The sequence below is a fragment of the Amblyraja radiata genome, chromosome 26 (assembly GCF_010909765.2).
Source record: "Amblyraja radiata isolate CabotCenter1 chromosome 26, sAmbRad1.1.pri, whole genome shotgun sequence".
Classification (NCBI taxonomy): domain Eukaryota; kingdom Metazoa; phylum Chordata; class Chondrichthyes; order Rajiformes; family Rajidae; genus Amblyraja; species Amblyraja radiata.
Window position 1 is genome coordinate 26,478,332 of NC_045981.1, and position 21,728 is coordinate 26,500,059.

Below are 21,728 nucleotides of genomic sequence, written 5' to 3' on the forward strand. Positions count from 1 at the left end.
AATGGCTATTACAATATATGAATTAAGTTTAAAGACAGTGAATTATTGACTTAGCTTGCTTCACTTTCTATTTCATGGCACAATGGAAAAGAATGAAAACACTACAGAATTTAACAAGAACAAATACATTCCTCCCAGCTGAATGACGCACCTCACTGACTGGCGCCTGGACTGACGATCCTCTGGGGTTGTTGCTACGGTGGGCTGGTAGGAACCAAATGCAAAATCATCCAAGAAGTCTTCCTTTTCTGATCAGGAACCAAAGGAAAGGAACTCAGAATTATTAACATACAGCAAACCCCAATACAATCAGTTTTTTTCCCCCCCTCCTACATATACCTGTACACAGACATAAATGCAGGAGAACCTCAGCGAGTGAGGCAGCATCTATGGAACAAAGGAAATTCCCAGCATTTTTGTCTACCTTTGATTTTCCAGCATCTGCAGTTCCTTCTTATACTATACCTGTAAATACATTCTTTATCAATTAGCACTCAGTTGCAAAATAAGCTCACTGTGGGGGGAAAGAAAAACCAATATTCTTATGTAAAATGGGAGAGACCATATCTATGCAGCTTGAAAATAATAAGCCAGACCTAGACTGCATCTTCCATTCGCTGCACTGTCCCACCACACACTCCATTATTTGCAGCTGCAGAATATTGTTTGTTGTCTGGCAAACCGAATCAAACAACAGGCCTCAGAGCTGTAGTTATCCCTTAAGCAGTGAACACGTTCAGGCAGGCAATATTGATAATCAGAGCTTACGTTGTCAAATGCCTCCAGTTATATCCCGCCTGTAATGCAATGTACAGGTGTAGAGGTCAGGAATTGATTATGGTGGCTGCTTTTCTAAGGTAGCGTGAAATGAGGCAGATTCAACAGTGGGAAGGTACACAAAATTGCTGGGGAAACTCAGCGGGTGCAGCAGCATCTATGGAGCGAAGGAAATAGGTGACGTTTCGGGCCGAAACCCTTCTTCAGACTGATGGGGGGTGGGGGAAAGAAAGAAGGAAAAGGGGAGGCAGAGGAGGAGCCCGAGGGCGGGCGGATGGGAGGGTGGGAGGAGACAGCTAGAGGGTTAAGGAAGGGGAGGAGACAGCAAGGGCTAGCCAAATTGGGAGAATTCTATGTTAATGCCATAAGGACGCAAGGTCCCCAGACGGAATATGAGGTGCTGTTCCTCCAATTTCCGCTGTTGCTCACTCTGGCAATGGAGGAGACCCAGGACAGAGAGGTCGGATTGGGAATGGGAGGGGGAGTTGAAGTGCTGAGCCACCGGGAGGTCAGGTAGGTTATTGCGGACTGAGCGGCAGTGTTCGGCGAAACGATCGCCCAACCTACGCTTGGTCTCACCGATGTAAATCAGCTGACATCTAGAACAGCGGATGCAGTAGATGAGGTTGGAGGAGATACAGGTGAACCTTTGTCGCACCTGGAACGACTGCTTGGGACCTTGGATGGAGTCGAGGGCGGAGGTGAAGGGACAGGTGTTGCATTTCTTGCGGTTGCAACGGAAAGTGCCCGGGGAGGGGGTGGTGCGGGAGGGAAGGGAAGAATTGGCGAGGGAATTGCGGAGGGAGCGGTCTTTGCGGAAGGCAGACATGGGGGGAGATGGGAAGATGTGGCGAGTGGTGGGGTCACGTTGGAGGTGGCGGAAATGGCGGAGGATTATGTGTTGTATTTGCCGGCTGGTGGGGTGAAAGGTGAGGACCAGAGGGACTCTGCCCTTGTTGCGTGTGCGGGGATGGGGAGAGAGAGCAGTGTTACGGGATATGGATGAGACCCTGGTGTGAGCCTCATCTATGGTGGCGGAGGGGAATCCCCGTTCCCTGAAGAACGAGGACATTTCCGATGCCCTGGTATGAAATGTCTCATCCTGGGAACAGATGCGGCGTAGGCGGAGGAATTGGGAGTAGGGGAAGGAGTCTTTACAGGGGGCAGGGTGGGAAGACGTGTAGTCCAGATAGCCATGTGAGTCAGTGGGTTTGTAATGTATGTCGGTCAGGAGTCTGTCCCCTGCGATGGAGATGGTGAGGTCAAGGAATGGTAGGGACGTGTCGGAAATCGTCCAGGTGTATTGGAGTGCCGGATGGAAGTTGGTGGTGAAGTGGATGAAGTCAGTCAGTGGTGTGTAGGTGCAGGAGGTGGCGCCAAAGCAGTCGTCAATGTAACGGAGGTAGAGGTCGGGGATGGGGCCCTGGTACGTCTCGAACATAGATTGTTCAACGTACCCGACAAAGAGGCAAGCGTAGCTGGGGCCCATGCGTGTGCCCATAGCTACGCCTTGTGTTTGGAGGAAATGGGAGGAGTCAAATGTAAAGTTGTTGAGGGTGAGGACCAACTCCGCTAAGCGGAGGAGAGTGTCAGTGGCTGGGTATAGGTTGCTCCTCTGGTCGAGGAAGAACCGGAGGGCTCCGAGGCCATCCTGGTGGGGGATGGAGGTGTAGAGTGACCGGACATCCATGGTGAAGATGAGGGGGTGAGGGCCCAGAGAGTGGAATGCGTGGAGGCGGCGGAGAGTGTCTGAGGTGTCTAGAACATAGGTGGGGAGGGATTTGACCAAGGGGGATAGGATGGAGTCAAGGTATGTGGAGATGAGTTCGGTGGGGCACGAACACGCAGAGACAATGGGTCTGCCGGGAGAGCCGGGTTTGTGGATTTTGGGGAGAAGGTAAAAACGGGCCGTGCGGGGCTGGGGAACGATGAGGTTGGAGGCTTGGTCAGGTAGGGCGTGGGAATTGATGACAGTGATTCAACAGTGGGAAGTCTGGTCTGCCTGATGGACTTTGCTACATTGACAGCTATGTAATTTCTTGCCTTTTTAGAAACATAGAAAATAGGTGCAGGAGTGGGCCATTCGGCCCTTCGAGCCTGCACCGCCATTCAATATGATCATGGCTGATCATCCAACTCAGTATCCTGTACCTGCCTTCTCTCCATATCCCCTGATCCCTTTAGCCACAAGGACCACATCTAACTCCCTCTTAAATATAGCCAATGAACTGGCCTCAACTACCTTCTGTGGCAGAGAATTCCACAGATTCACCAATCTCTGTGTGAAAATTGTTTTTCTCATCTCAGTCCTAAAAGACTTCCCCCTTATCCTTAAACTGTGACTCCTTGTTCTGGACTTCCCCAACATCGGGAACAACCTTTCTGCATCTAGCCTGTCCAACCCCTTAAGAATTTTGTACGTTTCTATAAGATCCCCCCTCAATCTTCTAAATTCTAGCGAGTGCAAGCCGAGTCTATCCAGTCTTTCTTCATATGAAAGTCCTGCCATCCCAGGAAACTGGTGAACCTTCTCTGTACTCCTATGGCAAGAATGTCTTTCCTCAGATGTTTGGGCAGAACTGTTCCCAAACCAAGCCGTGATGCAACCCATCAGTATGCTTTCTATGGTGCATCTATAATAGTTTGTAAAAGTCACTGGACACATGGCAAACTTCCTCCATCTATCTGAATGAATAAGTCAATTAATTAATTAATTAATTAATTGATGAGTGGTGCCTTATTACATGTGACAGTGAGATTCTTTGTTTTGCAAGCCCATCTAACCTCCGGCACCCACGCGGGCTGCCTTTCCGAGACTGTCAACACCCTCATCGACCTCCAACCCGTCCTCGACAGCTGGCTCCCACCGCCACCCTCGTGACCACCCTCCGATGACCCGTCTTCGACTGTCACCGGGTCTTCTCTTGATCGTTCCGCAGCGCTCGCTGGGAGTTTCCCAATCTTCTTGGCTGTTGCCTCAATTAGGGATCCATGTACCTGTATTCTCAGATCCCTCTGTTCTGCAACACTCTCCAGGACTTTACCATTTACTGTGTAGGTTCTGTCTTTGCTTGCTCACCTAACACTTGTCAGAGTTAAACTCCATTTACCATTCCTTGGATCACCTTCCCAACTGATCTAGATCTGGTTATAAACTTAGTGTCCGGTTGTAAACCGTATTGTCTACTATACCACCTTATGTTAAGTACATTGTCATCCAAATTGTTAATAAATAAATCAAACAACAGTGGACTCGTGTAGCATTCCACTGATTACAAGCTTCTAATCTGAGAAACAACTCACCAATATTATCCTTTGAGTCATAGTTTGATACAGCACGGAAACAAGCCCTTCGGTCCCACTTGTCCATCTACATTAGTCCCATCTGCCTATGTTTTTCCTCTTCCTCCTTTCACTGATTTCTTCCTCCGAGCCAAGTTTGGATTCAATTGGCTAGGTCTCCTTGGATTCCATGTGATCGATCCTTTCAAACCACGTGACACCTTATCTAAACCATGCCAGTGTCCATAGACACATCCACTGCCCTGCTCTTAATATTCCTCTTGGTGACCTCTATCAAATATGAGATACACCATTTTCCACTCACAAAACCATGCTAATGATCCCTAATTTGTCTGTACAAATATTAGTAGATACTGTCCTTTAAGAGTCCCCTCCACCAACTTTCCCACCAGTGACATCAGGCTCACCGGCCTGTAATTCCCAGGTTTGTCCCGACTGCCCTTCTTAAATAACAATACATTAGCCATCCACCAGTCTTCCATAACTTTACTTGTGGCTAAAGATACAAATATCTGCACATTTTCCTCTCTAGTTTCCCACAAAATCTGAGAATGTACTTGGTTAGGCCTTAGAGGATTTTTCTAATTTTATGTGCTTCAATACCGCCAGTGCCTCCTCTTTAGTAATTCATACATGATCCATAGTACATAATTCCTGTGCCTCAATCCCATAAGCTTCCACGATCTTCTCCTTAGCAAAACCGGATGAACAGTATTAATTTAATACCTCCAAGATCTCTTGTGGTTTTGCACAAAGACAGTCATGCTGATCTTTAAGGAGACCTTTTCTTCTCCAAGCCACCATTTTGCTCTCAAATGATGAAGGGTCATTGACATGAAATATATCTGTTTCCATTCCCACAGATATTGACTGACCGACTGATAATTTCAGTCATTCATGTTTTTTATCCCACCTTTCTCTTGCCTTGCAGTTGGAACTGTGCAGCTGCAGCAACTTTTTTTGCTGCACTCCCCATTGAAAATATTTTCAGTACATCCACTCTCTTTATATCCTGTACCTTCATTCTTGACCCCTGTTCCTACTCACAAGACCCGAGCCAATCTTCTCTGGGCAAAGCACAGATAAATAAAAATTGGAAGAAATCTGAAATAAGAAAAAATTAATTGCTAGAAAACACCTTACAAGTCAGGCAGCATCTGCAGAAAGATTCTTTCTTTTTCCAAAGGTGCTGCCTGACCTGCAGAGTGCCTCAAGCATGTTTTGCCTTTATTGAAACATACACAAAGTTGCAACAATGACATTGAAAGGAAACATTGACATTTGGCTTGTGATGCACAGGCTGATATGTGGCATTTGGCTTGTGATGCACAGGCCGATGTTTGGCATTTGGTTTGTGATGCACAGGCTGATATGTGGCATTTGGCTTGTGATGCACAGGCTGAAGTTTCATATCTTGATTACCTTGTATTTTATTGTATTTCGGATCAAGTTTAAATTCATTCCTTTCACCAGTTGTAGGTCGCTCAAGTAACTTCTTGGTTGTACCTAGCCCAAACAATTCATCCAGTTTTGAATGAGCAGAGCGCAGTGTCTCACTAATCCAAAAAGAGAAACAAGAGTGAAAGACTGCAGGCCATAAAATTTAACAGATGCTCGTATTAATTCAGTGCCTACGCATCAAGTGTATTTATTAGGCATAGCCTTCATCCAAGTCAAAGAGTGTGGATTCATGCACCCCTCCTAGACTTGGGTAAATTACCTAGCCTGGAATTCCAAAGCGGACATTCCAGATACAAGTGCCACTGTTCTTCCAATGACATTGTCCCATCAGCAACCCAGTGGCCATTAATGAAAAATTATTTATCATATAATATCGGTAGAGCTGCTGCCTCAGTGCCAGAGACCTGGATTTGATCCTGACTACAGATGCTGTCTGTGCGGAGTTTGTACGTTCTCCCTGTGACCGCATGGGTTTTCTCCAGGTGCTCTGGTTTCTACCACATTCCTAAAATGTGCAAGCTTGTTGGCTGCTTAACTTTTGTAAATTCTCCCTAGTGTATGGTTCATAGAACTACTGTACGGGTAATCGATAGTCGGCGTGGACTCAGTGGGTCGAAGGGCCTGTTGCCACACTGTATCTCTCAAACTAAAACAATATTATTAAAGCAGGAATACTGTCAGGAGACTATAAACCACATTTTTGCTCTAATATTGGAATATTTCCTATATTCCAAATGACTGCACTGAAAAATATTTCATTGGTTAGAAAGTGCTCCAGGATTTTCTCAAAAGTATATAACAGATGCCATATAACTGAAAGCTTCATTTTCTTCTTTAATAATCCAGTTCCAACATGGTATACTCTATGTGAACACAGTAAGTTCATCAACTGTGAATTCACTTTTGACAAATAGTTTAAATGCATGCTTTTGACTTGTGAAGTTAGCAGACTCTGGGAAGTACCAATCAAACTACTAGACTAACTGTAGGACAGGAATCTCAATGGTTAAACATGTGTCTACATGGGCATCAGAGTACACGGCATTGAAATGGTCAACAGGCACTTACTCCTCCACCTTCTTCGATAGCTTTGATGTTTCTGGACTATTTCCAAATCCAAGGGCATCCATAAGATCATCTCCTTCATCATCAAAGAACAATTCATCTTTCTTCTCTGAAGTGGTCACAACAGGAATAGATGCTGGGGTGGAGGGCACTGTAGGAAGATGCAATGTTATATAATTAGAAGAATTAGACAGAATTTGTCGCAACTATAACACACTCCTTAGTCTCCTGCACAAAACTTTATAGATTTTGGAGTGATATTTTCGAAATATTTACAAAATTATTCAAGATAAGAATGGAACCTAATACTGAAATGATTATATTTGGAGTAATGGAAGATGGGAATAAATTGAACACATCTCAAAATTTATTTTTTAACTATGGTTTAATAATAACAAAAAAATGAATACTTAAATTTTGGAAAAATACATCAATACCAACGCTTAAAATGTGGATTGCAAATATGTTGGACACCGCACATCTAGAGGAAATGCGATTCTTCCTAATGGATAAATTAGACCAATTCATAACGAGTTGGTCTCCATTTGTCGTCTTCTTGGAATCATATGGTGCAACACAATTGTAAAAACTAACTGTTTCAGGACTGGACGCGGGTTGGTCAAGATTATAAACAATTATCTCCTTTTTTTTTCTTTCTTTATGTCTTCTCTTTTTTCTATTTCTTTTCCTCAACTTTCTTCACTCATTCATCTTTCTTCTTTTTCTTCACACACTATATATCTCACGCTTTTCTATCCTTTACTATAAGTTCTTTTTCTTATTCTAATCTTTCTTTAATATAACAAAAAAAAAATAAGAAGCTGTACATAAAATGTATTATGCAATATATATTAGGCACTTTGGTGTCATATGATTGTACTTACTTCTAATAAAATAAAATATTTTTTTTAAAAAGACAGAATTTATCAAACTCAGTATCCTATGAACTGAAACCAGCTGCAAATAGTGTTAGGCATTTTTTTTTAAATCAGTTCTTCATTGTTCCAGTGTAACGAGTAGTTAGGAATTGGTAAACATAAAACAATTAAAAGAACAGCATTGAAATGTAACACTCTGAGCACATTCACATAGCATAATAGAATATCTCAAAACAATGTTTTAATTTAAGCACATATACAAGGCAATTTGCATCATACTACAATAGACCAGAAAAAAATCATACAAGGTTGGAGGAGAATGTGTACAAAATGTGACAGTGAGAGACCTGTAATTTCAAACAGGAGTCAAGGAAATCAAACAAAAATAGAAAACAAGACAAAAAAGATAGTATTGTGAATGGTTAACTATTTAAACACTAGTAATAGTTACTTATTTACACTCTTTTATCCTGTCCACGAGAAACATGTCCATAAATATACAGCACAAATCATATAACACCCTGAGGATGATTCATATAGCTAATCCTTTGTCTACGAAAAGATAAGGGCTGTCCCACTGCAGCGACCTAATTCGCGAGTTCAGACGAGTTTGCCCTCGACTCATACTCGCAGCATGGTCAACACGAGGTCCTAGGTAGGAGGTCTTTGTAACTCTCCTTCATGGTCGAGAGTAGTCCCTGCGTACTCGAGGCCTCAACTATGTCGCGGCGTATTTTTCAACATGCTGAAACATGCCCGTGAGTAAAAAAAGGTCGCCATGGGAAGGCGTGGGTTTAGTCGAGGTAGGTCATAATGCTATTTGTAGGTAGTCAAAGTCAATCGAAGTTAAAGCTCGTTGAGAATCAGTTGCACCCAAAGAAGCACAACCTATCTCTTCAAAGGCAAATAATAAGCCACAAGAATAATCATCAGTGTAAAGTTATAACTATCAGAAACAACACATAGAAACATAGAAACATAGAAATTAGGTGCAGGAGTAGGCCATTCGTCCCTTCGAGCCTGCACCGCCATTCAATATGATCATGGCTGATCATCCAACTCAGTATCACGTACCTGCCTCCTCTCCATACCCTCTGATCCCCTTAGCCACAAGGGCCACATCTAACTCCCTTTTAAATATAGCCAATGAACTGGCCTCGACTACCGTCTGTGGCAGAGAGTTCCAGAGATTCACCACTCTCTGTGTGAAAAAAGTTCTTCTCATCTCGGTTTTAAAGGATTTCCCCCTTATCCTTAAGCTGTGACCCCTTGTCCTGGACTTCCCCAACATCGGGAGCAATCTTCCTGCATCTAGCCTGTCCAACCCCTTAAGAATTTTATAAGTTTCTATAAGATCCTCTCTCAATCTCCTAAATCCTAGAGAGTATAAACCAAGTCTATCCAGTCTTTCTTCATAAGACAGTCCTGACATCCCAGGAATCACTGGTGAACCTTCTCTGCACTCCCTCTATGGCAATAATGTCCTTCCTCAGATTTGGAGACCAGAACTGTATGCAATACTCCAGGTGTGGTCTCACCAAGACCCTGTACAACTGCAGTAGAACCTCCCTGCTCCTATACTCAAATCCTTTTGCTATGAAAGCTAACATACCATTCGCTTTCTTCACTGCCTGCTGCACCTGCATGCCTACTTTCAATGACTGGTGTACCATGACACCCAGGTCTCGCTGCATCTCCCCTTTTCCTAGTCGGCCACCATTTAGATAATAGTCTGCTTTCCTGTTTTTGCCACCAAAATGGATAACCTCACATTTATCCACATTATACTGCATCTGCCAAACATTTGCCCACTCACCCAGCCTATCCAAGTCACCTTGCAGTCTCCTAGCATCCTCCTCACAGCTAACACTGCCCCCCAGCTTAGTGTCATCCGCAAACTTGGAGATATTGCCTTCAATTCCCTCATCCAGATCATTAATATATATTGTAAATAGCTGGGGTCCCAGCACTGAGCCTTGCGGTACTGGCAGTATCACATAGCACTGGCAGTATCAAAAAAACGTCTTAAAGGTGAATCCACAATATTCAGGTAACCAGATTCTTCATAATTTGTTCTTGGCAAAATATTTTCCCAATACCTGTCTCCTCTTTCTTGTGTGCTGGAAGAACCATGTTCGTGTGGCCAGGTTTCTGTCCTGACATTGCAGTTTTCTTTGGTTCCTCTTCTTCATCAGATAAAATCCCAGCCAATGGATCATCTACATCTAGAAATTATAGGAACATTATTTAAAGAATAAACCCTCTGCAACAATTCATGCAGAAATTAGTGAACAGAAGACATAATTGAAAGATTGAAAGATTAAAAGATATCGCATGGAAACAGGCCCTTTGGTCCACTGAGTTCAAGCCACCCATCGATCACCCTTTCATACAGGTTCTATGTTATCCTACTTGCTCATCATTCCCTACACACTCGGGCAATTTACAGGGGCCAATTAATCCACAAACCCGCTCTTCTTTAAGATGTCGGAGGAAAACAGAATACTTGAAGGAAACCCATGTGGTCAGAGGAAGAATATGCAAACTCCACACAGATAGCACACAAGGTGAGGATCAAACAGAGATAGTTTATAGATACAGCGCAGAAACAGGTCCTTCAGCCTACTGAGTCCACGGCAACCAGCAATGCAGACTTACATGATCCTACACAAATTAGAGCCAATTTTGTTACACCAAGCCAATTAACCTACAAACCTGAGATAGACACTAAATCCTGGAGTAACTCAGCGGGACAGGCAAGGGTGTGTGTGTGTGTGTGTGTGTGTGTGTGTGTGTGTGTGTGTGTGTGTGTGTGTGTCTGTGTGTGTGTGTGTCTGTGTCTGTGTGTCCGCCAAGAAATTGCGTTCCCCCCCCCCCATGTTTTGATAGTGATTTCTGCCCTGGGCACAGGCAACATCTCTGAAGAGAGTGAATGGGTGACGTTTCGGGTCGAAACCCTTCGAGCGCCCTGGAGAGGAAGAGACCACAAAAAGTAGTAAACACTGCCCAGTCCATCATCGGTTCTGATCTTCCTTCCATCGAGGGGATTTATCGAAGTCGCTGCCGCAAAAAGGTTGGCAGTATCATCAAAGACCCACACCATCCTGGCCATACACTCATCTCCCTGCTACCTTCAGGTAGAAGATACAGGAGCCTGAAGACTGCAACGACCAGGTTCAGGAATAGCTACTTCCCCACAGCCATCAGGCTATTAAACCTGCTCGGCCAATACTCTGACAGTAATAACCCATTATTTGTTATTTGCACTTTATCAGTTTATTTATTTATGTGTTTTGTAGTCAATGCCTATTATGTTCTGTGTGCTGAAGCAAAGCAAGAATTTCATTGTCCTATCAGGGACACATGACAATAAACTTGAACTTGAATTTCTTCAGACTGACGTCAGGGAGGAGAGAGATAGATAGATAAGGAATTGTAAAGGTGTGAAAATAGGGCAAAGGAAATAGAGTTCAAGGAAAATGAAGAATAAATCATTGCTACCTGTGAGAAGGTTGTTACAAAGCAAATAGAGATAAAATGTAGTCGGAGACAGTAAGACTGGTCGGAGAATTGGGAAGGGGAATGGATGGAGAGGGAAAGCAGGGTTACTTGGAGTTAGAGAAGTTAATGTTCATACCGCTGGGGTGTAAGCTGCACAAGCCAAATATGAGGTGCTGTTCCTCCAATTTGTGCTGGGTCTTATTCTGACAATGGAGGAGGCCCAGGACAGAAAGGTCAGTGTGGGAATGGGAGGGGGAGGGGGAGTTAATGTGTCCACAAACTGGGAGATCAGGTCGGCTCAGGTGGACTGATCGAAGGTGTTCAATGAAACGATCGCTGAGCTTGCGCTTGGTCTCACTGATATACAGGAGCCCACAGCAGGAACAGTAGATACAGTAGTTAAGGTTGGAAGAGGTGCAAGTGAACCTCTGCCTCACCTGAAAAGATTGTTGGGGTCCTTGGACGGTCAAGGGGGAGGTATAGGGTTAATGTTGTCAATGTAGCGGAGGTTGAGTTCGGGGATAGGGCCCGTGTACGGCTGGAACAATGATTGTTCGACGTATCCTACAAAGAGGCAGGCATAGCTGGAGCCCATGCAGGTGCTCATAGCTACGCCTTGGATTTGGAGGATGTGGGTAGATTCCAAAGGAGAAGTTGTTAAGGGTAAGGACCAGCTCTGCTAGGCAGAGGAGAGTGTTAATAGTGGGAAATTGGCTAGTTCTGTGATTGAGGACAAAACATGGGACTTTAAGACCTTCCTGGTGGGGGATGGAGGTGTAAAGCGACTGAACATCCATAGTAAAGATGAGGGTGTGAGGGCCTGGAAAACAGAAGTCATTGAAGAGGCGAAGGGCATGTGGGGCGTCTTGGACATAGGTAGGATGAGATTGGACCAGGGGGGATAGGATGGAGTCGAGGTATGTGGAAATTAATTCAGTGGAACAAGCAAACACAATGGGTTTGCCAGGTTCTAAGCATCCGTGCTACCTCCTGCAACCATGCAGAACTCACTGACTTAATTAATTACTAATTTCGATCCTGCCCTCAACTTCATGGACTATTTCCAACATCTCCCTATCGTTTCTTGATCTCATCCGAGTTACTCCAGCATTTTGTGTCTATCTTTGGTTTATACCAGCCTCTGCAGTTCCTCATACACAACCTACAAACCTGTACGACCTTGGAATGTGGGAGGAAACCAGAGATCCCAGAGAAAACCCATGCAGGTCACAGGAGAATGAACAAATTCCGCAAAGGCAAGCACCCATAGTCAGGATCGAACCTGGGTCTCTGGCACTGTAAGGCAGTGACTCTAAAGCTGTGCCACCATGCTGCCCACAGTATCAAAGTGCAGAGAATTCCTAATAATTTTGTTGGTTATTTGGCCTGAATCATATTATTTGAACGACGCACCACTGAATCTGTGGAATTCATTGCCACAGAAAGCTGTGGAGGCTAATCGATATAAATATTTAAGGCAGAAATAAATAGATTCTTGATTAGCACAGGTGTCAGGGGTTATGGGGAGAAGGCAGGAGAATGGGGTTGAGAGAGAGATAGATCAGCCATGATTGAATAGCAGAATAGACTCAATGTGCCAAATGGCCTAATTTTGCTCCCATCACTATTGAACTTATTAGAAACAGGCAAAATTCACCAGGAAAATGGAAATAAAAATTAGAAGTAACAAGGTTGTCAATTCCCTGAAATCTATAGCACAAAGTGAAAAGCATCTCATCTAATTTTTAAATCACTATTTCCTTTCTGATTTCTTTCCCCCCCCAGCATGAGTTGACACCCAGAGCATAAAGCAAATCTGACCTAAAACCTCTATAATTACCAGCTCATCCAAAGTATTTCAACAGCCCTCTTACATTCCCCTCTGTAACTAACTAATCTGAAGTTAGTTTCCAGTTCAGATAAAATACACACAGCTGCAATAATTTCTGCATTTAAATTTTTTTTATGTCCATACCATATGAATCAGATTGCTAAGAGCCATTTATTCATATTTTGAATGGTTTCAATCAATTGGAAGATAATCTGACTCAAAGACCCTCCTGAAAACATTTATTTACATTAACAAAAGGGTAGAAAAGGGTTACATTTTCTACCTAAAACCTTTAACCAGTGCAATTACTAAAATTGTAATACCTTTGGCAACCAATGGTGGCTTAAAAGAAGCTTAAAACAACTTCATTAATCACATCAATGGAGCTGCATTATAGACATGCTTCAATGTAAACATACTAACTTTGTAATCAGTCGATGCATTTAATGACTCACCATCAAATGTGAACTTCTTGTAGTGGTGCCTAGAAGAGGTAGTGGAAGAATGCTGTTTTTCATCCTGGCCAGGCATATCTGCAAAGATGGACCATCCGTCAACTTGATATTTTTGATATTGAGCAAATGACGTTGAAGAAGAAATGTGTCGCATTTCATTTCCGGATGGATACAATGCAGGTATGAGCACATAATGTTTTGCCTCCAGTTTCTCTGCCCACAGGTGCTAGACACTGTTTATCTGGCAGGCACCTCCTTGTAGCACCCTGCCTTCCTATAGCCTTCCTTCCTATGACCCCGCCCTCCCCCCCATCATTCGCACAGGGAGCAAGAATCTCAAACCTGTTTGACTGGCTCAAGGGCCGAGGCTCCTTCAACACAATCTCTTGGATCCACCTACCTGCTCCACTAACGGTCACACCCTCTTCCTCCTGACCACAGACCTAATTGGAAGCAGGTGATATGAGGGCATGACTGGCTCCAGGAATATAGTGTCCAGGTAATTTTCGCCTGAGCCTGCATTCCTCCACCAACCAACACTTGCTAGATGTGGTCACAAAGAACCACAATCGGGTCCACCAGTTCCCATATCATGCAGCTACAGCACATCACGTGATCCTACATCCTCTATTATTCGCAACAGCTTTTTAAACATCCCACTGCTGTTGCTCCACCTTCAGGCTTGGAACTATCCCAAGTGCCAACTTAGCACTCCTTTTCTCATTCCTTCTCGCCAAAGCTTCTTGAGCCAAAGGCTCAGTTTTGCACTTGGCCTCAACACAGCACTTCACCTCAAATGCCATTCCCAAAACACTGCTCTGCTAAACCTTCCCTCCTTTATAATGGCTGTTGTCTCTCTTCTTCAGCCAATCAAATGCCCGCTTCTTTAAATGTCCCATTTATTCAATTAAAAAACCGACAATGTATTTTCCTACCATATAACCATATACCAATTACAGCACGGAAACAGGCCATCTCGGCCCTTCTAGTCCGTGCCGAACACTTATTCTCCCCTAGTCCCATCTACCTGCACTCAGACCATAACCCTCCATTCCTTTCCTGTCCATATACCTATCCCATTTATTTTTAAATTATAAAATCGAACCTGCCTCCACCACTTCCACTGGAAGCTCATTCCACACAGCTACCACTCTCTGAGTAAAGACGTTCCCCCTCATGTTACCCCTAAACTTCTGTCCCTTAATTCTTTAGTCATGTCCTCTTGTTTGAATCTTCCCTACATTCAATGGGAAAAGCTTATCCACGTCAACTCTATCTATCCCTCTCATCATTTTAAAGACCTCTATCGTCCCCCCTTAAACTTCTGCGCTCCAAAGAATAAAGACCTAACTTGTTCAACCTTTCTCTGTAACTTAGTTGCTGAAACCCAGGCAACATTCTAGTAAATCTCCTCTGCACTCTCTCTATTTTGTTGACATCCTTCCTATAATTAGGCGACCAAAATTGTACACCATACTCCAGAATTGGCCTCTCCAATGCCTTGTACAATTTTAACATTACATCCCAACTTTTATACTCAATGTTCTGATTTATAACCATATAACAATTACAGCACGGAAATAGGCCATCTCGGCCCTTCTAGTCCGTGCCGAACACGTATTCTCCCCTAGTCCCATCTACCTGCACTCAGACCATAACCCTCCATTCCTTTCCCGTCCATATAACTATCCAATTTATTTTTAAATGATAAAATCGAACCTGCCTCCACCACCTTCACTGGAAGCTCATTCCACACAGCTACCACTCTCCGAGTAAAGAAGTTCCCCCTCATGTTACACCTAAACTTCTGCCCCTTAATTCTCAAGTCATGTCCTCTTGTTTGAATCTTCCCTACTCTCAGTGGGAAAAGCTTATCCACGTCAACTCTGTCTATCCCTCTCATCATTTTAAAGACCTCTATCAAGTCCCCCCTTAACCTTCTGCGCTCCAAAGAATAAAGACCTAACTTGTTCAACCTTTCTCTGTAACTTAGTTGCTGAAACCCAGGCAACATTCTAGTAAATCTCCTCTGTACTCTCTCTATTTTGTTGACATCCTTCCTATAATTAGGCGACCAAAATTGTACACCATACTCCAGAATTGGCCTCACCAATGCCTTGTACAATTTTAACATTACATCCCAACTTCTATACTCAATGCTCTGATTTATAAAGGCCAGCACACCAAAAGCTTTCTTTACCACCCTATCTACATGAGATTCCACCTTCAGGGAACTGTGCACAGTTATTCCCAGATCCCTCTGTTCAACTGCATTCTTCAATTCCCTACCATTTACCATGTACGTCCTATTTTGATTAGTCCTGCCAAGATGTTGCACCTCACACTTATCAGCATTAAACTCCATCTGCCATCTTTCAGCCCACTCTTCCAACTGGCATAAATCTCTCTGTAGACTTTGAAAATCTACTTCATTATCCACAACCCCACCTATTTTAGTATCATCTGCATACTTACTAATCCAATTTACCACACCATCATCCAGATCATTGATGTACATGACAAACAACAGTGGACCCAACACAGATCCCTGTGGCACCCCACTAGTCACTGGCCTCCAACCTGACAAACAGCCATCCACCATTACTCTCTGGCATCTCCCAATCAGCCACTGTTGAATCCATCTTGCTACTCCACCATTAATACCCAACAATTTAACCTTCTTAACCAACCTTCCATGAGGAACCTTGTCAAAGGCCTTACTGAAGTCCATATATACAACATCCACTGCTTTACCCTCATCAATTTCCCGAGTAACCTCTTCAAAAAATTCAAGAAGATTAGTCAAACATGACCTTCCAGGCACAAATCCATGTTGACTGTTCCTAATCAGACCCTGTTTATCCAGATGCTTATATATATTATCTCTAAGTATCCTTTCCATTAATTTGCCCACCACTGACGTCAAACTAACAGGTCTATAATTGCTAGGTTTACTCTTAGAACCCTTTTTAAACAATGGAACAACATGCGCAGTACGCCAATCCTCCAGCACTATTCCCGTTTCTAATGACATTTGAAATATTTCTGTCATAGCCCCTGCTATTTCTACATTAAGGCCAGCACACCAAAAGCTTTCTTTACCACCCTATCTACATGAGATTCCACCTTCAGGGAACTGTACCGATTTGTCAAAATTGATTTATCTCCTCTCAAAACGGCTCCCTGAATATCTATGTGCCTATCCAAAAGCCTCTCAAATGCCACTATCATATATGCCTCCACCACCAACCTGTCAGCCCATTCCAGGCAACCACACAAATTTTCCCCTTCATCTGATAGCTGTGATCTCTAAACTTTGATATTCCCACCCTTGGAGAAAGGTTCTGGCCGTCTATTGTGTTGCAGGAACAAACTGGATGTTGTCTGTTTTAGTAAAAATGTCAGGGATGGGGCTGGTTGGGAAGTGTGCTGGGACCAGGAGCATGAAGGATCTGCGGATTGCACAACTGGATTGGGATAGATGTAAACCGGCAGATGGCATGACTATGTATTCTTTGCTTCCCTCAACTTTCCCATCAGAACTAATGTCCTCATGTTAATGTTCAAAATGTCAGGGATCCCCCATCCGAGGGATGAGAACAAATCCACCAAATCCGAATTGTGAACAGCCACCCAGGCTACTGGATCGGATTAAACAGGTCCTGCAGCCTTGAGAGCTAAGCCTGTGAATGAAACTGACTTTCTAACAAAGACGTTTTGTTTCCCTTTCAAAGTTTACATTCCCTGTTAAAATATGTGGCTCCTGTTAATGTTCAGGCCACGGGTTTAATTTTTTTCTTTTATAACTTCAAATTGTCACTGACAATTGCTCTATGAATCAGACATTGTACTGTTTGATGACAACCTTTATCCTTATTGAACAATGTAATATTCTGTTACCAGAAGACAATTTAAGATTATCACATGATTGTGAAGGAATGAGATAAACGTTTGTACTTTATTTTAGATAAAGTACAAAATGAGCTCTCCTTTCCATTTACATAGTACAGATCAAGTTACCTTTCACTTCTGCAGGTTTTTGTGCAGTTCTAGAGGATTCTGGTTTGGAGCCGACTGCCTCAACAGGATTTTCATCAAGTTGATTTGGAACAGAACGTGGGTTCTTTTTTTTCCCAAAAAGGTCAGCATCCATGTCATCAATATTCTGCACATAAAAAAATCAAGTGGATTAAGACAGTTTGTGATTCTGGCAGTGGATTAGCAACTTGAGACGTCAGAAGTTCAAATGAGACCATGACCAAGTTGTGAAACAGAATTTGATACATCTGGTAATGTGAGCACTGGCAGCAGAAAAATAATGACCAGTTATTGTCAAAGTCCAACCTTTTCAATAATACCCACCAGGGAAGGGAATAGAAGGAAAGTTAATAGTCTCAGAGAGGGAGCTTGTCCAACTTGCTTATATACCAAAGAAAAATAAAAATCTTTACAGCAAAGCTATTGAACTGTCAACTGAATCTTCCCCACAAGAGTGCAGGACTCTCTTTGAAGTGCATAATTTTCTCCATCTTGTCAAGATTTCACTCAATTGAGTTAAGGGCCTGTCCCTCTTTCTCGACCTAATTCACGACCTCTGCCGAGTTTGCCCTTGACTCATACTCGCACAGCATGGTCGTCATGAGGTCGTAGGTAGGTCGTGGCAGGCCGTGATGTTAGTCGTAAGTACTCGTGGCATCAAGTAGGTCGGGGCGTTTTTCTAGCACGATGAAAAATGTCCACGAGTAAAAAAGGTCGTGAAAGTGGGACTAGAATCCTAGTTATACAGCACGGAAACAGGCCTTTCAACCCAACTTGTCTATGCCAACCAAAATGCCCCATCTAAGCTAATCCCATTTGCCCGTGTTTGGCCCATATGCCTCTAAACTTTCTTATTCGTGATTTTGTCCTAGAGTCTTTTAAATACAAAAATACTTCAGAAACTACATACCACCTGTCATACAATATAATAACTGAAAAAGATCATCATGCCTGCATTGATTCTGCATTGATTCAAAGAGCTGTACAAATGATTCTATTCTCTGGTTCCATTCTCAACACTCTCTTGCAAATTCTTCAATTATTTTTCAAACCTGCATTAAATTCCAGATCACAACACTTCTATTCTGACTTCTCCTCTTCCCCCAATCCCCGGTTCTCTTACCAATTATATATTTTTTCCAATTACCAATTGTCATCACAAAATATTCTATTAATTTGCAAAATGGTTTCCAATGTTTGAAATGTAAAAGAACAAACGTCCTTCATGGGGAAAGAAAGCGAAGTGCTGGAGTAACCGAGTGGGATGAGTAGCATCTGTGGAGGGAAATGGACTGATGACGTTTTTGGATGGAACTCATCTTCATGGGGATGCGGTAACACTAAGATCCTGGCTGATAGTGACAACTCACTGTATGGTTGGGTTGGCAGACTAGTACAGAAAGTGCTACACCGCTAGCAACACAGGTTCAGTCTGTATGAAGTTTGCAAGTTCTCAGTTTAGTTCATAGTTTATTGTCACGTGTACCAAGGTACAGTGAAAAGCTTTTGTTGCGTGCTAACCAGTCAGCGGAAATACAATACAAGTTTACAATCAAACCATTCACACTGTACACATACATGATAAGGAAATAACATTTAGTACAAGATAAAGGCAGTGAAGTCCGATCAAAGATAATCCAAGGGTCACCAATGAGGTAGATAGTAGTTCAGGACTGTTCTCTAGTTGTGGTAGGATGGTTCAGTTGCCTGATAACAGCTGTGAAGAAACTGTCCCTGAATATGGAGGTGTACGTTTTCACACTTCTGTATCTTTTGGCAGATGGGAGAAGAGGGAGTGGCCAGGGTGCAACTCATTCTTGATTATACTGCTGGCCTTGCCGAGGCAGCATGAGGTGTAAATAGAGTCAATGGAAGGGAGGTTGGTTTGTGTGATGTTCAGGGCAGCATCCACAATTCGTAGTAATTTTTTACGGAAATTCTCCCTGTGAGAATGTCCCAAGGAGATATTGCTTGGTTGATAAATTGGCCGCTGTAACTTATCTGTTAGAGTCTGTTTGGAAGTCTATGAGAAGTTAGGGAGAATACGTCAGAGGGAAATATTAGTGGGGAATGGGATTATTATGTGATGGCATAGATGCAATGGGACAAAATGGCCTGGTAGGCATCAGGAAATTTGGTTAATGGCTAACATAATCAAAGACACAAAACTGAAATAAATGCATAAATTGCAGTTAAAAAAAGTGTTGACATTGTGTTAATAGTTTAGAAATCACTGGAATTTATCTAGAAGTACAACAACACCGAATCTGGAATCTCCTTTACCTTAATGGGCTCTAAAAACCATCTTGCACACTACATTCTACAAATTCCTTATCTTGGGAAAAGATTATCCCAGTCTACCCACAACCTACATCTTGGCTACTATTTAGAGGCCTGTATATAACTCCCATCTTTTTACCCTTGTAGTTTCTTAACTCTACACACAAGGATTCTACATCTTCTGTCATTTCAATGTCATAGGTAAATACATATGTCATTTCTTGCTTAGGATTGGATTTCATTCCTTACCAACAGGGCCACCCCACCCTCTGCCCACCTGCTTGCCTTTTCGATATGATGATAGGATGTATGCTGTAACATATTTGCTGTTAGAATTTGTTCTTGGTGGTGGTTGGGTGACCGCAATAGTATAACACAAAAGTCTTGTGACACAAAGCTTTTTCTGCCATTTGCATATGTTGTTGGGCCTCATTTGCATTCCAGAATTTTCCGCTCTTCATTCCATTTCTGCCCTATGCACTGCTCAAAATCGGACCGGTTCAAGACAAATTCAAATGGTGCTCTAAGCAAATTAGAAACAATAGGGAATAAATACAGAAGAGTGCCTATGGGATTTAAAACATAGCATAGAACAGTACAGCACAAGAACAGTCCCTTAGGCAAAAATGTCCGTGCTGTACATGGGGCTCAGTTAAACTAATCTCCTCTGTCTGCACATGATCCATATCCCTCCATTCCCTGCATACACACACGTGCCTATCCAAAAGCCTCTCAAATGTCATTATCGTATCTGCTTCCATCACCACCCCTGGCAAATCCTATTATTCACTCGATTCTGTAAAGGAGAACACAGGGCAACCATTACAGATTGTAACACAAACTTACCTCCATTGTTTCTAACAGAGCCTGGTGATCAACCTCAGAAATCTCAGACTCCTACACAAAGAAAATAGGACAGATCCATTCATTACAAAGTGCTGCTCCATTCAATTCTGCCACCTATTCCATTATAGTCAAGAATTTAGCCATTTGATCCCGAATTGTGAATACATATTTCTATTAAAAGCTTCCACAGATCAAATCCTATTAGTTGGGGAGAGGGTTGGTGAGAAATGAGAACAGACGGGTTTGAAATTTTAACTTTGGAAAGAGGATAGATACATTTCATACTGTTTACTAAAATCTGTGAGACTCCAAAAGAGGATAGAATCTCACAGATTTAGCAAACAGTGTGAAATTCATCCTCAAAGTTTTTTAGCTTTGAGATGCAGCATGAAAACAGGTCCTTCAGCCGACAGAGTCCGGTCGACCAGCAGTCACTCTGTACACTAGTTCTATCTACCATACCAGGGACAATTAACTTAAAAACCTGTACATTGTTAGAATGTGTGATGGAACGGGAACACCCAACGAAACGGTTCACAGGGAGAACGTACTACGTACAGACAGCACCTGTGGTCAGGATCGGACCCGGGTCTCTCGTGCTATAAGGCAGCAACTCTACCGCTGCACCATTGCGCTGCCACAGTATTAAGGTTCATTAAGGAGCAGTTAAAACCCAGATGCCGTGAAAGTATATTAAGAGCTTATACATAAAATTAGCATTTAAAATCTTCTAAAATAACCTCAAAATACAATTCTATTTTGTCTTTCTCATCATCAGAAGTTGCTGACTGTTGAGCTTATACAGTACTTTGATTGAACTATTGGAGATAGGCCATTTAGCTGTTCAAACCTGACCCCACACAACTAAACATCTATCTCAATAAGAAACTTCATTAGATGTAGATGTCCTAATTCCAAGTACAGGTGCACAACCTTTTATCCGAAAGCCTTGGGACCAGACACTTTTCGTAATTCAGAATTTGTCGGTCTTCGGAATGGAAATTTTTTAGCGTAGATTTTAATGGCTGGCTCAGTGGTAGAGTGCTCGGCTCATATCCGCAAGGTCGCGAGTTTGCGCCTTGATCCCGGCAGTAAACTCGGTCGCGAGTTTGAGTCTTCAATGTAGTTTTTTCTTGCAGAATAAATGTTTGTATGAAATGCAGTGTAGGAGAGGTGTACTGACTGTGTGGGCAGAACTTTGGAAGTGATTGCCCACCAGTCTAAAAAGCCGCTGTGTCTCCCTGTCCCTGGGATAGCAGGGGGCGATCAAACAGCACAATACCCCCCTCCCCC

The 21,728-nt window shown here is 42.9% G+C and overlaps 1 protein-coding gene across 3 annotated transcripts in view; it reads right to left on the minus strand.

The window, feature by feature from the left end:
* fbf1 (Fas binding factor 1) overlaps positions 1 to 21,728 on the minus strand; it is an 85,970-nt gene that overhangs the window by 51,804 nt on the left and 12,438 nt on the right. For all 3 annotated transcript variants that reach the window (XM_033044527.1, XM_033044528.1, XM_033044529.1), the window contains 7 exons: positions 20,436 to 20,486; positions 17,292 to 17,436; positions 13,272 to 13,349; positions 9,584 to 9,709; positions 6,610 to 6,757; positions 5,503 to 5,636; positions 152 to 248 (listed from right to left, as the gene is read on the minus strand). In XM_033044527.1, the coding sequence (XP_032900418.1) occupies positions 152 to 248; positions 5,503 to 5,636; positions 6,610 to 6,757; positions 9,584 to 9,709; positions 13,272 to 13,349; positions 17,292 to 17,436; positions 20,436 to 20,486 (779 nt within the window). The remainder of the gene's footprint in view (positions 1 to 151; positions 249 to 5,502; positions 5,637 to 6,609; positions 6,758 to 9,583; positions 9,710 to 13,271; positions 13,350 to 17,291; positions 17,437 to 20,435; positions 20,487 to 21,728) is intronic.